The sequence below is a fragment of the Ischnura elegans genome, chromosome 12, assembly GCF_921293095.1.
Source record: "Ischnura elegans chromosome 12, ioIscEleg1.1, whole genome shotgun sequence".
Classification (NCBI taxonomy): Eukaryota; Metazoa; Arthropoda; class Insecta; order Odonata; family Coenagrionidae; genus Ischnura; species Ischnura elegans.
The window spans coordinates 6207219-6223885 of NC_060257.1; the positions used below are offsets into that span (position 1 = coordinate 6207219).

At 39.7% G+C, this 16667-nt stretch overlaps 1 protein-coding gene across 1 annotated transcript in view; it reads left to right on the forward strand.

The window, feature by feature from the left end:
• Positions 1-16667, forward strand: part of LOC124169525 (trithorax group protein osa) — a 106135-nt gene that overhangs the window by 37455 nt on the left and 52013 nt on the right. Inside the window, exons 3-9 of the mRNA XM_046548158.1 lie at positions 2964-3084; positions 6684-6779; positions 8534-8671; positions 8968-9185; positions 11070-11237; positions 12035-12503; positions 14220-14345. Of these exons, the coding sequence (XP_046404114.1) occupies positions 2964-3084; positions 6684-6779; positions 8534-8671; positions 8968-9185; positions 11070-11237; positions 12035-12503; positions 14220-14345 (1336 nt within the window). The remainder of the gene's footprint in view (positions 1-2963; positions 3085-6683; positions 6780-8533; positions 8672-8967; positions 9186-11069; positions 11238-12034; positions 12504-14219; positions 14346-16667) is intronic.

Consider the following 16667-nt stretch of genomic DNA (forward strand, 5'->3'; position numbering starts at 1 on the left):
AACGTAAAACACTTGTATCCGCTAGAGCTTCCTAGGCTGCGTGCTAGATTTACATCGGCAGATTAATTGAGAATTGATATCTTTCAAAGCGACACGGAGAACATCGTCGTAGAACCCCACTGTATTTCCAGGTCCAACAGAAACGATAAATTAAGAGAGGTATTTTGACTAAGGGATAGGTATGGGAATTTGTATTTCCCCCTAATAATAAAGGGCTTCAATAAAAATGCCAGGCAGAACTTCGTTAGAGCATGTTATTTTCATTTGTTCACGGCTTATGTTCTAACACCCCCTGAAACGCGCTCATTGAGGCGGCTTGTGGGATAGTATGTAGATGTAGCCATAAGCATTGGTCCACTGTGGAACCCCCAACTTCAATATTATTATAGGATGAAGGATTTCCAATATTTTCCGTCTTCGAAATGTTCTGAGAAAACTCTGTCTACACTATTGAGCAAATATTTTCTTATACTCGGTCAATAGTCAATAAAAACATTGAGCGCAGCAGGTCCTCCGCAGCGCTGAACGTAAGGCACGTTTCGATAGTTGTCTGGAGCAAGCTATTCCCAAGAAATGTTGAAGTTAGGACCAATATTTCACTCTATCAACGCATCTACTGTTTACGTGATGGAAGAGACAGCATGCAAACAAATGCTATCGCCGGAATTAGCCAATCAGAGCCATCGCGTGATGTCGGATTTTGTCATTTTTCCATTTCGGTCGCATCTGCAGAATCTGAAAATCGTTCGTGTTTATATTTATTCAGAAGACATCTCTTGCGTGGAGTCGTAACTATTGACATTGTTCAGTGGTGGACGCTGCCTCATCCCCCGTCACGCCTCCACTTGCATGTTTATAGCGCCGAGCGTAACTGTTTACGTAATCCCAGTTACGTCTAATTGTAAGTGAAGTTGAATCGAGTAAAGGGTGATGGAAGGAAAGTTTAAGTTTGTGGGAAGAGGTTTTTCGCTTGATTTCGCGGTCCATTCGAAGTGTGTGCATGATCTAGCTCTGTGTATCATTTTAGGGAGCTATTAGCCAGGTAATGGCATTTTCATCTCTAAATTAATGACTTAGAGGTGGAAACTGGCGACTGTGCTTAACACTGCCATTCGCGGAGCGAAAGGTCGTCAGCTGGTGGCAGATTATGTGATAGGAATTTCGGAAATTCTCGATGACTTCTATGAAAGCCTTAATAAGCGTCGTATTTTTGCCACAGAAAAATCATATCTGCTATTACATGGAAAGTAAATGTTATTGTTGGAAATCGTATTGAAGAATGAACTCATAGAACTGAAACTTTTACCACTCAATTTTATGACATACATCGGTATATTTTCATATCAGTTGGTGAAAGATGCGACCAAGGTGTTTTTAGGAAACCATCAGCGTCTTAAACTTTGTGAAATACATATTATTTCTTTAAAAACGATAAAAATTTGGGAAATCGTTAATGATTGATCCTCTTTTTTCCCGTTTTTTGGGGGAATGTGTCAAGCTGATGCAAAACACGGTGTGTGATGGTTTTTTTCGAGAGTAAAACTATAGGATATAATTTAAGCTTTCATTAATCTATGCAGTTTAATTGAATCATCCGTGACCTCTTGAAAAGCTTGTCAATCAAAGTTCTACCCAAGAACCCATTCAGGAGCAACATACTTTTACCAAAGTCCTTACTTGACCTTGTAACTTCATTGCAGGGCTGAAATAACGTGCCAGAAGAAGCTAATCCTATCTATAACTACTATTATGTCAGTTCTTTCATCCATGGCCTAATGTAGTATGAAGTAAACTAACTTTACTCAAAGTGTTTCTTCTCTGTGCAACTATCTGGGGAATTTGTAATTTACAATCACTTTGAATGGTTATGGAATGTGTGAAAGACCATGTCTATAGTGACAAAAGCTTGTTTAATATCATAACACTCGGTGTTTTTTCCTTTTTTACTGAACTTTATGTCTTCATGAATTTTTTATGCAAAAAGTGATAAACTACCCTTAATACAAAGGTTATTTGTTATTTTATTTGTTTATTTTGTTATTGTAATCTGTGAGTGGGAGGTAATAATTGACTTAAAAATAAGCAACCCATAGATCATTATTTTCTGAACTCTTGCTCAAATAATTAACATAAATTAAGGCGCTCGACATAGAATCATATTATTGATTTTGACCGTTCCTCTTTTGCTTTGGTTATCAGCTTCATTTTCATTAATTACTCAGCCTAGCTTTTTTTTATTGTCAATAGCTTTGAATGCCTTTCTAAATGTCAGTGTTATTTGTTTTTTTTTATTCCTGTCGATGGGAGATGGTTTAAGACATTCAGGATGTGGCTACAGAGAAAGGAAAAAAAAACTAAACATTGCTTTTGTGGGCTCAGAAAATAAAAGTCCTCCGAATAAGTTGCAGGCAATGGAAAGTAGTGAAGCAGAGGAGGATTTTATGTTGAGGTTTGGGTGTATGAACAGTCATATTGGTGTACCAGCTTCTGTTTGAATCCTTAGCTGCTGGATGACCTCTTGTTAAACATTACCCAATTTTGAGACTTACTGATGTGGATTTATGCAAAATATCTATTGCTCATTTTGTGCTAATGAATCACAGTGTTGTACTTCTCCTCCTCTCATGCAAATAACGCTTGCGTTATCTTTAGTTGATTTCATATTAAATGAAAATCCATAGCCGACATTTTGAAATTCAATCTGGTGATGGAAGAAATAAAATCCTAGCTTGCAGTGGATCCTTTTCTTATTTTGTTGGACATAAGCTAGGCATAACTGAAGTGTTACAAATGAATCTTGTGATTTATTTCTATTTTTTGGAAATTTATTATAATATTTTCTATAGTATTTACGTATTTGTTTGCATATGAAGTACCTCGAGTTGGCCATATTTGTGTAAGCTTGTGGGGATCATTCAAAGGTATTCATTATCTTATGAGGTTATTCTCTCCTCTCCTTTCAGGACCAAAACAGCAATGACAGCTCAAGTGGGCCCGCACCTGGGACGCCCAACTCTCAGGGGATGAGGCCTACGCCCTCGCCCACTGGATCAACGGGCTCCCGCTCTATGTCCCCAGCAGTGGGTGAGTCTCCTCAACACTAGCCATTCTCTAACTCCAAGAGAGCACATGTTTTCCACAGGCCTAGATGAAAGCTTTCAAAGGCCTCCATGCTTCTACGAGTACATAACTTTGTGTGCAGGCACTTCCACAGATAAATTATTCTAAAGGTGAAATTTGCCATGAACATGGTATTTGGCTTAGCCGAGATCCAAACACAACGATCCCAATTGCTGCTTGAGTATGCTTCTAGCTAAACTACCAAGACTCCCAGCTGAGCTTTTTGTAACGGTTGGTGTAAATAACTTTGCATCAATACAAGTGAGTGTGTTTAAAAATTTACTTGTGTCATGCTGTACTTTGGAAAATGTCAGTCATTTAATAACAATGAATTACGGTTTCCTGCTCAATGATGGCTTAGCAGGGTATAGTCTTCGCCTGCCACTCTGAAGGTAATGGGTTTGAGTCCTTCCTCAGTAGGTAATCCCTAACCAGGGCGTGGGTGTTTGTCCTTTGTTAACTGTTGTAACCTGCCGTATGTATAGGCCAAAGGTTTTCGGGTGGTTGAAAATAAATAAATATGAGCACTACCTCGCACTCTTTGAGTCTCTATGTGGACTTGAGACACACGCAACTGGTTTGGAAAGCCCAGTCTGACGGTGGTCAAGGAGGATGGTGGTGTAACTGGCACTATACCTGACTGGTAATTGGGAGATCCAGTTTGTAATCCTGGCTTAGCCAAATGATTTTTTTCGTAGAGAATTTTGCCATAAATAATTATCAGGCTTTTGATTGAGCATCTCATGTCATCTATCAAAGTGGATCTTCAAAGTGGTATCTGATAGTCCTGGAGATCCATTCTTACTTGTTATGCAAAACTGGTAATCTCCCCACCAACGTTTTGTATGTTGTGTTTTGTTCATATCCTCATTAGAATGTTTATAAACTAAAGTTAATGCTACTGGGGTTTCTTGTTTTGCCTTCTTTGATTTCCATGAAATCATTATAATTAATTATTGGATCAGAGTTTATTTTTATGCAATGTTGGTTGCAATGCATTGCCTGCATGGCTATGGAAATTGTATGAAATCCATGGGACCTAATGCTTCAATTGGAAATTTATTATCGTTGTCATATTGTAAACCAATGTGTCCCCTTATATAAGCAGTTGTTTCTCATACATAGTTACATTCAGTCACATAGAAATTTTTTATGGAGGTTGTTTTATGAGTGATGCTCTTTGTTAAGGTTTTCCCATATTTTTACATAATATTTATTCTGTTCTGTTTTTTATTACGACAATCGGTTAAATTATTCCCTCCCTGTGTAAAGGCAACTCCTCAATCTCATATTAGCTACCGTTTTGGTCCTTCGTTATGTCTAGTTTTGGTTGAACCTCAATCTTTTACCTTTTCTATTAATGCTGATTTTCATAGAGTTTTAAAAGGAAGTAGATCCATATTTTTCCATTTTTTTATTCATTGCATGCTTAGCTATGTAGCTATTTTTGGCAAAAAAATTTCATGGCCTCTAGCCTTTCACTGAATAGTATTGTGTCACACACTCATGCTGAGCAGGTGATGGCTTTTCAGCTACTCTTCAGCATTGCGCATTGGTCTTGCATGGTTTGCTGTCTTATACACTCATGAGAGCGATTCATTACCTCAATCAGAGGTTTTCTGTGAATGAGCCAAAACTCTAATGATGTCACCAAAGCATGAATAGTGGGAACCAAATTTCACAATTTTTTTTACTTAAAATTAAGAGAGAATGGCTAACTGCAAAAGAATTTTTTAAATCAATGCATATGCTTCCTTTCCAAGCATCAAATTTTTCTTATTGAAGTTTAATTTTGGGTCGGAGCAAAAGACCCCATTGTTAGTTTCCCTGTCGGTATGGTTATTTTTGGTAAGCTTAGGTTGGGGAGACCATAGTATCCCCAGTGTACCTAATCAGGTGAGAGCAGGCTCAGAGAAAATTATAGTTGTTAATAATGAATGCTGAGAATGAATGGGAGTGAGGTGTTTTTGGTGCACTGTCATGGGGGAGCATGGTGTATGGAGTGGTTGGCTGCTGGTCGAGTGGTCCTGTGTTTAGATCCTGGGTGAAGCCTTACGATACCCTTAATCAAAATCCTTGAAGTGCAAGGTGACTTGGGAAGGAAACTGGCCTTTCTACACTGAATGTGTGACATAAAGTTGCCGGTGTCTAAGTCAGGGGTGAGCTCCATCCTTGCCTAGCCAAAACCAACCTGTGGGTTGAATCACTGAATGAGGTGATGCTGTGTGGGTGCACGTATAGAATTTGGGTGGTAGAAACCTTCATTTATGGATGAAATCATTTGAGGGCGAGTGAGCTGGCAGTACAGTTGGCACTTCTGTATTTTGAACGACTGTCTATGATCCTCCATTTAAATTGAATGTCCTCCACTGCCCTTGCTTTTATTAAAAGAGGTCCAAGTTTAAAAGGTGGGACTAGCAGTAATAATATGAGTTATTGAGAATTCCATCGCCCTCTCCTTATGAAATTCATGTCTTTTTGGCCGACAGAGTTTATCCTGCATATGGCCAGATTAAAGCAAGTCCTCCGAAGTTTGATCGAATGAGTCGAAGGCGTCCAAAGCCTAAGATGATTGGGAGCTTAGAGGAAAGGGAAGGATTGTTGGAAAAAATCTTTATTCATTCTTAACAATCTCCTAATGTAAGGTCCTGATGAGATCACAGCTTGTTGCTCTTCTATGAAAAAAGTGTTGCCTATATTTAACCTAGAGTGGGAAATTTCTCCAAGGAAAAATCACTTGCCTTGACCGGAATCAAGCTCAGATCCCCAAAATTAGTGCCAGATGTTTGAACTACCAAGAGTTCTTCATCTGCAAAGTTGGATTGTCTTAGATGGAAAGATGGTTTATACTGCCAGACACACAATGCCACAAGTCACAACATAGTTTCAAGGCTTTAGCCAGAACTTTGGAAAGGGTGATTACTGTCTAGATGTTATTTGAATTTAAGCATTTTAAGTGCATTTGTGGATGACTAGTTAAAGATACACACTAGCTAGTCAGCACTTATTTCATTTAATAATTTTTTATCAAATAAGGCAACACTTTGGAAAAATCTTACATTCATTTTAATTTTCCATCCTCTTTCACAGAATTTTTACCTGGCCATAATATTATTTTCTTTGCACTGTGGTGATCTTCGGGTACAATATCAATAATTGCTCAGATGTTAAATCTTACTGCTTCTTCACCTGAATGCTGCAATGCAGTGAAGGTATTTGTACTACCAATGAGAAATAGTGTGGTGAAATAGTACAAAACATTTATATGAATACGTATATATGATGGAGAGCTCTAAGTGAAGTGATTAGGATTAGAAGCTAATACACGAAGTTAGTACGCCAACCCACTCTAAGGGTTGGTTAATTATGACAATAACAATGGGGTCGGGCTCGAACTTCTCCTGGGATTTGAAACCAAAGCCTTTGTTCACAGCCTACCTGCTAGGCTACCACACTCCCCATGTACCATAGGAATAAAGTCATATGTGCTTATATTATGTTATAGTTCTTGTTTGTCATAATGGTTTTACGTGAAGGCACTTGTCTTTTCTCTTTGCTTGCAGGGCAGCAGAACATTCCGATGCCACCTCGTCCCTCTAGTGGTCAATCTGACAGCAGTGGGCCCACGCGCATGAGTCACTCCCCAATGGCTACCCAAGGTAAGATGTAGTCCTAATTAAGTGCGCCACTGACCCTTGAAAATGATGTGACGAGGCTAGAAAAAACTAGAGAAAGGTGACCTATTTGATTGGCAATCGATGGCATTGGTTTGGCATTTTTGTGGTGGAGTTGGATTTGCCGTAAGTCCAAAGATTGATTTGACACAGCTGTCCACTCTGTTCTCAAATTAGCTAACCTTTTCATGTTCTCGTCTTTCTTTAGTTTTATATTCTTAGTAAATTTTCCATTGTAATTTCATTTGGGGCCTTTGTTTTCCTTCCTTCCTATCCACTTGTCCTTCAATGATTGTCTGCAGAGGACCATCATACTTCAGAAGGTGGTCGATTAAGTTATACTGTCTTATTGTTTGGGATTTTAGAAGACCTGCTTGCTTGCCAAGCTTGGAGAAAAGGAGATGAGCGTTTATGCTCTGGACTCTGCCAGCAGAGAGGATTCTTATTGTTGGGCTACTAGATGAGTGGATTTGATTCAGTGGGCGATTGTTGAGTGTTTTTCCAGTGGAGGCATCATTCTGTTTTCTCCCACTCTTCCAAGGACTCCCTCAGTTTCCATTTTATCTTCATCATTCTTTTGTTGTGCATTTCAAACGCTTAGACTGTTGACTTTTCTGCTCCTGTCAATGTCTGTGCCTCGCGGACACAAAGAACTTTGCATGTAGCATCTGATAAGTTGTTTCCTTACTCAATATGCTCATTCTCAGCTGTAAGAAGGTTCTTCCTTTTATAGAATGCCTTCTTTGCCAGTGGTGTTCTTCTATTTCTTTCTTATTTCATCCCCCACTGGCTACTCGATTCTTTGGAAGCAAAACTCTTCACCTTTCATCTTCAACTGTAATGGTTGTTCTTATCTCCAACCTTCTTCTACACATTTATATCTTGGTTTCCTTTCTGTTGATCTTCAGCTAAGATTCATTATTTACGTTGTTGATGAAAAAGTTCACCTGTGTTATCTCTTTTGTAAAATGGAAAAACATTATTTAATTTTAAAATAATTAAAAAGGAGGTAGCTGATTGATCAGTCCATGGCATTCTTTGCCCAATAAGCCGCTTGGGCCGACAGATCAGGTGGTTGGCATTTTAAGAGTTAAATATCAAGAGTATGCAGGGTGGGAATGAGATAGGTGTGGTGGATTAGAGTAGGATTGCATCTTGCTCAAGGCAGAAGGGGAAGATTTGGGGGTTGAAGGAATTAGACTGAGGTCAAGTGGTGACCCCCATCTCCATTAGAAGTCGTACGTCTGTGAGTCTGTAATTAAAATAAAGCAACTATCCCCTCGGTATTTGAAAATTTCTTAGTCTGCTAACACTCAACCTGCGGTGCTCATTTTTCTGGAGTTATTACCTCGATAATATTCCTATATGAGGAAACCATGATCTGCAGCATAAAATCCACACATGGAAATAGACAAGTTGAAATTTCTTCGGCCCCTAAATATAGTGAAGTTTCAAGATGATGTTCTCCTTGTCATTCTGAAAGTAATATTTGTCATTACGTATCTATTAGTGTTAGCCCAGTGCATGTAATAACTGTGTCAGGTCATGCATATGAGCCTAAGGTGGTAATAACATTCAAAACTCAAAAACTGAAAAAAAAGTGTCCAAAAAGTGGTAACTGATTAGTCCTCTTTTGTCTCTCTTTGGATGGTGTTTTTTAATGCATCCTATTGTGTACTGTGTGAGGCTTTTAGTGCTGTTGTAGTGTGTTTGATGGAACGCCTTCCTCTGCCTTCCAGGTGGATATCAGCAAGCCTTGGTCCCTCCTCCACACATGCATGGATACAAGATGGGAGTGCACCCGGGCGTTGTGCCCCCCGCTGCTGGCCAGTCGCAAATCTCCTCGTACTCACCCCAGGGGCAGCAATATCCTCAAGGTATTAGCCCCCTGCCTCACCTCTTTGATAAATTATGCCTCTTTTCTTCTGGGATGGATAGCGTTTATTCTCTTAGTAATTAGAACATGTAACACATTGACTGCCATGGTGTACCAATATGTCAGAATTCCATTAGATTAAATCTGAAACATCTCTCTCTATCTATGAAACCTTAATCTTTTGACAAATAATATTATTATTATTACGGATACTATTAGCCTGTGTGGACATTGTGTCCAGGCTGTATTTGAAGGAGTGCATGACTGATGGAATGAATTTCTCTTCAATTTTTGCAGGTGGTTATGGTGGGAGGCCTCCACAGGGGCAAATAGGCGGCTATGGGGTGTCTCCCGGCCAGGGCTACGGCTCGACAGGGCCCCAAGGAGGCAGTCCGCAGGTGAACAACATGGGAGGAGGGGGCTCTGGGCCAGGGGGCGGTGCTAGCGGACAGTATCCACCACCGGGTAGAGGGGTCCCGAACCATGTTCCACAGGGCCAGTATGGGGGCTATCAGGTACGTTCCAGCATGCCCAAACATCAGCCAACTATGCTTTAATACCCTTCACTGCTCTCAGATACACTTTTTTATTGGCTGAAATGGCAAATAGTAGTGGCCATTGTTATGAAATTTCTAGTTGTGGTGTGACAGGGTTCTCAAAAGCCTGGAAAACATGGAAAGTGGATGAGAAGAAGTGGTTACAGAAAGGTCATCTAAATTTAGGGCTGGAAAAACTGAAAGTGTTATCATTTTGTCTGTCAGCCATGGGAGACACTCTCTGCTCATTTATTGTTATTGTAGCTGCTCACGTTGATGGAATACTAGACTAGGTCAACATTACAAGGAGCATACATGGGTAGTCATGCTTTCTTATTCATTTGAACTGTAATGATCGTAAAAGCGTTTGTTGGAAGTGTTGGAAATTTGTAAATATTGGTGGAGAAATCCTTGGAAAAGTTATTGAAAATTTGTGGGAATCCTTTCTAAAGGCAATTCTTTCGTTGATGTCATTTTCATATCTCATTCATTTCAATGTCATTGATTGTGATATCCTCTATATTTTTTATTGGTTTAGATGCAGAGAATGGTAATTTAAATGGGGCTTTGGTGTTTGTTATAAGAAAATATGGTTCAAACTCGATAAAATGAGATCCCTCAGTGCTAAAATAAACACTCGCTATAGTCAATTGTCGCTTTACCAGAGGTGGAGCAAATAATAGCTAATAAACCTATTGTCAACACTCATGTAGGAACAGGATTGGTGCGGTGATGGAGACATTTCTATCCGATAAACTTAAGCGTAAATGCAGACAAAAGGTGATGTTTTTTTGAATCAATAAATTTCTTTCCCTTGACACATTCCGTGCGTCAATTGACGTGCTCTACGGGTCGGGCTGGGAGCCCTTTCTCTGCCTCCGTACATAACTAATATCCACGTCCGAGTCTTCTGATCGTGTGCATGGCCTTCAGCAAGCTCCCCTCTTTTGAACCGTGTGTGCCATTTGTAGAAAACAGTATTTGAACAGAAGTGATGGCGTGAAAACCTCCCTCTTTTTTTTTTCTCATTTTAACGGCTGATTCTGACAATTTTAATGAAAATCGGGCCTGTATTGAATGTGTCAGTAACAAGTCATAGAAATCAGTAGAAAATATAATAGCCAACTCCTACTAAATTTTACAGCACAGAGAGCAAAATTTCGATGCTGCAGGCTGTTCTCGATTATCAGCCATTGAAAAAAACGAAGACGTCAAAAAACTCATTGAATGTAAATTGTTGCTGGGGCTCGCTACAACTGTCTGAAGCCATGCCATTTCACATAATGACTCAAAAATGATGAAATAACATCCATCTAGTGGGCGAAGCGGTCCCCTCGCGTAAACAGCTCATTTATACCCTATCATATAAATCATAACCTATCTACAAGGTCACATTTGTAATGTGATAATTGGGATGTAACTATTTAGATCTTCATGTGGATGGTAAAAATCAATTTCATTGCTAGTAAAAGGATTATCACCAATTTCATTTAGAATTTGAAAGGAATGTAATTATCACCTTTTTCTTATCGACTTACAATTCCAGCAAAAACAGAGATCACTTAATGGGCATTTTTGTCACATAAACACTAGAGATAATGCATTTTCTTCCTTGTATGATGAATAGCTGAAGTATGATTTTCGACCTTTCATGCCAGTGCGTGTTTTGCCAGTTTCCTCTGTGGTAAATTGGTGAATATCCAGGGCAGATATGTTTTTTGCTGTCTCTTATAGTTTTTTATGTTCTTTTGAACTTTGAAAATTGTGCGTAAAAAAAAAGTTTTACCCATATTTTTGTGTGATTTTTATCTAATTTCAGGATTGTGCATTGGTTGATTGTGGTTTACAATTTCTCTTCTACAGGGATGGGGCAGCCAAGGGATGAACCAAGGCCCTCCTCCGGGGTTGATGGGAGGCCCTGGAGGTCAAATGCCCCCTGGCAAGGGAGGGCCCCCTCAGGGCCAGAATGTGAACTCAGTGTCTGGCCCACGGCCGCATACTCCACCTCACTACCTTAAACAACACCTTCAGGTTAGTATCATATTTCCGTGCTTTCCACACTCAAGCCTCTTTTGGTCTTTTGCATTAAATGCCTGATGGCTAGAACTGACTTAGATTTCCCTATAATCTTTATTTAAAGAAAGTTCTTATTTTAAAAGTATTAATTTTTTTTAAGTTTACTTGTTCTGAAGGCAGTAAAAAAAGCCATTATTCAGTGACGTTCAAGTCTTAAAAATGTTGTTGATATTCATACGATACAAGCTTATAATTTTTTATGTAAGTGCTATCTTTTCCAGTCCTGTGAAAGATCACTCTGGCATTAGTTTTTCTTATATGGCCCTCTTTTATCTATATAATCCTTTCCTGTTCCTAATTAGATAAAAATTATGTACATCTTTGGTTTTCCTTTGCTGTCTTTGCTTGCAGAATCAGGCAAATCAGGTTCATTAGGTCTAGTCTTAATAATTCAGCCTTGTCAAATTTTTGTGATGCTAAGATTTTGTTTGAAGGCATGTTAAACTTCATATATGCTCAGTGAAAGTAAACAGGCACCAGGGAGTATCAAAGTGATGGAATCAAGTAATAAGAATAGTTTCAAATTAATTTTATATTTTTATTTTATTTATAATAAGAATTCTTCATGAAAAATATAAATGAGCTCCAATTTTTTCACTGCCTACTAGGTTATTTATTGAAATCTAATGGTTCATTCCAATATCTAAGCTTCATCTTCAAGTTTCACCACATTCAGGAATTGAATTGCCGTGTCACTTGTCGAATTTAATTGTGTTGGGGAATAATGTTTGACTGAACCTTTCTCTTTGCAGAGTAAGATGGGCTTCAGTGGGTCATCTACAATATCGCAGAGTCCAGGTCCGCCTCAGGGCTACGGCGGGTCTGGTAGTATAAGTTCGGCAATGGGCCCGCCTCCTGGTCATTCAGGGATGGGACCTCCGGGTCCTCATTCCATGGGTCCTCCTCCAATCAGTGGCCACCACCATTCGGGCATGGGTCCACCCCCTCCCGCCGGAGGCATGGTCGTCTCTGCCACCACTAGCATTCCTCCCATCTCGTCATCGGTACCACCCTCCCAGTCTCCCTCTGGACCGCCACACTCTGTTGCCTCTGGCCCGTCAATACCCAACAGTCATGACAGCCCTCAAGTGAATATGCCTCCACCCTCATCGACCCCAAATTCAATGGCAGCTGGAGGTCATGGCGATGGTCCCCATGCGATTTCGAGTGGGCAGCATCCGGAGGGCGGCCATGACAATGGTATCACCACAACTGCCACTGGTGAGTAAACATCTCAACACGGCCGTCACTCTCACATTCATCATTCCTGCATCCATTTCCAAGACGCAAGGGGATACGCAAAAATTGCCAAAATAGTGCTATGGTTGATGGAACTCCTCATGTAGTACTCATTTCTGTCATTTGCCGAGTGACACCAATTTTAAAAGAATTAGTTAGATTTTTTGTTTATTGTGATACCACCAAAAACAGCTGTGTTTTGGCCTTTTACATTGGGATTTTATTACAAGTTAACAATACATCTACACAAACAGCCATGATGTGAATTCAGGCAACCTGGCTAGCTGTGATTGGAATGCACAACTTTCAGTTTAACTGGCGAGGACTTCACCCTGCTGCCACCGAGACTAGCTGGCTGGAAGAGAGATACCGTGTAAACGTGTGTAAGAGAGAGAGCCCTATTTTGAGCATCAGAGATAAATAAAAAAAAATTTTGCAGCATTTTTTTTATCCTGTGGTGCTGTGTTGCAGACGTATGCTGCATTTTGAACACTTATCAAAATTTCCACTTTCAGTATTAAAAATTTACGCAGCCGTTTTTAGCTTAATTAACATGATATGTATGATGCTCGGAGATAAGTAGGTATTCACTTGTAGTATTAACCTTATGATGCTTACTAGGGATGGTCGAATTGGATGCCTTGGATCCAATTATCCATGGATAATGCCCTTCACCTTATACTTCTGATCCAAATTCGTTGAAGAAATTGAATTTGAATCCAACATTTTAAATCATTGCATCCTCCCATAAGAGGGAGTAAAAAGAGTCCGATCCTCTCTTTGCATACACTGTTGCACTACTAAGCATGTCATACCTACGAGCAATTTTGTTTAAAAGCTCTTGAAGGAGTGTTGCAAAAGAATTTCAGCCATAGAAAATTTTAGGGAAAAACATGACAGGAAAAGAGCGTGAATCTCCCCAAGAGATTGAACAACAATTGGAGTAATCTCAGCACTGTAAGATAATAACCACGGCATAAATTTCACAAAACCACCCTCAGTCCTCCATCAGCCCATGCCTCCAAGGTTTTTTTTCCTTTCCGAGACCTCACAGACCATAAATCATTATCTTCAAAGGAAAATATAAAGTTTCATGGGAACAAGGGATACGTGTTTCATCCTTACCTTGTCTCACCGACTGACCTTTTGCGGTCTATCACCTTTAATTCTCCCCGTTTCTGGAAGCCAAATGCTCAGTAGGTGATCACCTACTGAGCCTGAAGATATCTCGATAGCAATTTTATGATGCGCACGAGGTTCAAAAAAGAATTAAACCTAACACGATGCATATCTAACAGCATTTAAGTTCTAAGTTTTTTATGCTCTAATTGATAGACACAAAGCTTTACAGTTACATCGAGGCTACTAACATTCAACATAGTCCAAATAGCACAATTTCGAAAGAAACAAGCATAGCATGAGTGCATTCAAGCGAGGCGAGGCGAACTGGAAACTTCAGGCATTGCAAACTGTGTGTATCACATAGCTCGCCTGCCTTCGCTTTGAATGCAACAATGTCATATGCAAAGCGCACGTGTTCGTCCGTTGCTCCTTCGCTTTTAGCCTCGTTGCTTGAAAGAGGGGAGGGAGTAATTATGTGGGAAAGTGCTGCGATCTTTTATTTATATAAATATGTATGTTGGCTTATGCAATTGGCAGATGAATAATTTCAATGTGTAATGAACAATAAATTTTCAGGCACAACCACAACCAATGTTACTCCAGCGATGCCTGGGTCTGTGACGTCTGTGATTACCACAGGGCCTGATGGCACTCCTCTTGATGAAGGATCTCAACAGTCAACATTATCTAATGCCTCTGCTGGTGAGTTTCATTTTATTTATCATTGATTAACTTTGTTCCCGCTGGAGTCATTTATTTAAGTTGATTAGGGATTGGCTAGGTGTTTTGTTTGTTGTTACTTGGGCAATATTTCCTGCCAACATACTTTGACTCATAGTCACTTGAAATTAAAGCATCAGAGTACAGTGGAACCGTGATTTATCGTTCCCGCATTCATCGTGAACCCGCAATCATCATTTGCCGCTCCTAGTCCCAAATTAAGTTCCATACAAAATGTAATTTTTTCCCGCATCTATCATTCCCCAAAGTATCGTTTTCCCGCATTGATCGTTTGAAGATCGCGGTCCCGTCGAGTAATTTTCCCGCATTCATCGTTTGACAAAAATAATAATAATGGCTAATAATAATAATGGCAATGGCTAATAATGACAGACACATAGTTTGAATCTTCCCCAGGAGATAGAAATACGATAGGGAGAAGCTGAGTGCCGTGGGATAGTTACATTAGCTCATTTCCCAAGATCCGGTAATACCCTCCATTCAGCACTCGCCTCTCCCCGTCGTCTTCTCCAAGGAAAAAAAGGTCCCAGCTCGAGCAGGGATCGTATTACGAAGACCTTAGCTTCAAAAAAAAATATCAAGTTACTCGAGGACAAAAGAAACCTTTTTCACGCCTCCCCCTTTCTTGACCGCTGACTTTTTTAGCCGACTCGCTTCAAAGATCCCCACTTCTGAAGGTCAACTGCTGCATGAATCACCAATTAGCCCAAAAGGTGTCTAAAAATGAATTTCAGCAAGTGGTATTATACTTTTATTAGATTGAGATATTAGTGATGTGCACGTAATTCTAAAAAGAATGATACCAAACACGACGTAATTCTAACGTTATTTAAGCATTTTAAGCAAGGAAATAGTTGGAATAATACGATGGTGATTTCTGGCGAATATCGATATCCTCGCAGCTGATAGTGAGCTTCACGGCAGTTGATGCGGAATTTTTTTCGAAAACAGGGCGTCTGGCTACAATTTACGAGTTATGCTACAAGTCTCACTTGTCTGAGGTGCTAACGAAGCGATGTCTTCTCAGGATATTTTGTTTCTCCCCACTAGCAATCTGAATTCATCTGCTCATCTAGAGCTACGCTACTTATTGTTAGAAATGAGTGGGTAAGTTGCCTTCTCTATAGGATAAAAAATGTCATTGCACAGCCTTATGGCCATGCTTCACCCTCTGCAGTAAGCTCTGCTCACGCCGCATGCGATAGCAACTTCACCTCGTACGAGTGGTTCCGTACTTTCCAGGGTGGGTTGACTTAAAACCGGCGAGTGTGTTCCGTGTGGGTTCAATAGAGTCTGGTTTCATTTTTATTCATTTTATTCTTATTCGTCTTCGGACCATGGCCCTTCCAAAGACACGAGTGAGAACTTTAAAAGATAGACTGAAAATAATTGAAGACGAAGAAAAGAATCCGGGCTAGAAATGCATGAATATTACAGCACGCCTCGGTATGTCCGCTAGTACATGATGGCAGGGTTGGGGGTAGAGTGAGATCCCCGGTGAAAACAAGAAGTGGGATGAAGCCGAGGATCAGTTGGGTGTGCCGCTAATGATTAACACCACATTGCCTCAGTCATATTAAAAATTTAATTCCAAGAAAGGAACATTTCAAATAATAAACTATTTTTGGCCTTCTTGATCCATCTCATAACCAATCACTGCGATGGCGAAATCAGTTGTTTGAGGCATAACACGCACATTTCTCTCGTAAATACGTGTACTTGAAATGGCATTTGATGGATAAGAATTTTTACATCGGACAGAAATGCATAATAGCAGTGAAAATTCTGAGTGGAGTGAAACATTTTTTAGCAAGGCAGCGTATTCCTCCTCCTGAAGGATATTTGAAAGAGATATAATCCGAATCAACAATATGACCAAAGTGTTTCGATAAAGGAATAATATTCCTGTAATCAGCTAAAATCTTTTTTGAATCCATTAATGAATGACATAATTCGCTAAACTCCAATGTTTCCTGGGACATAGGCAACCTGGGCAAACATTCCCGCATTCATCGTTTTTTTTCATCCATCCCCCTGAAAAACGATAAATCGAGGTTCCACTGTATATACCTTCCATAAAATTCAATGACTATTCCATTAAATTATGCATATTACATTAAAGAATTCTTCAGTGAGCTACTAAACGTGTTTTACACATTGCATATTTAAATGGATTTACAAAAGTCGCCACTTGCACTGTTGACAATGGAGTGAATTGATTTTCTTTGGGAAATGAGCATATCTTTTGGAGTCTTTGCCAAAATTTATATTTGTGTTGGTACA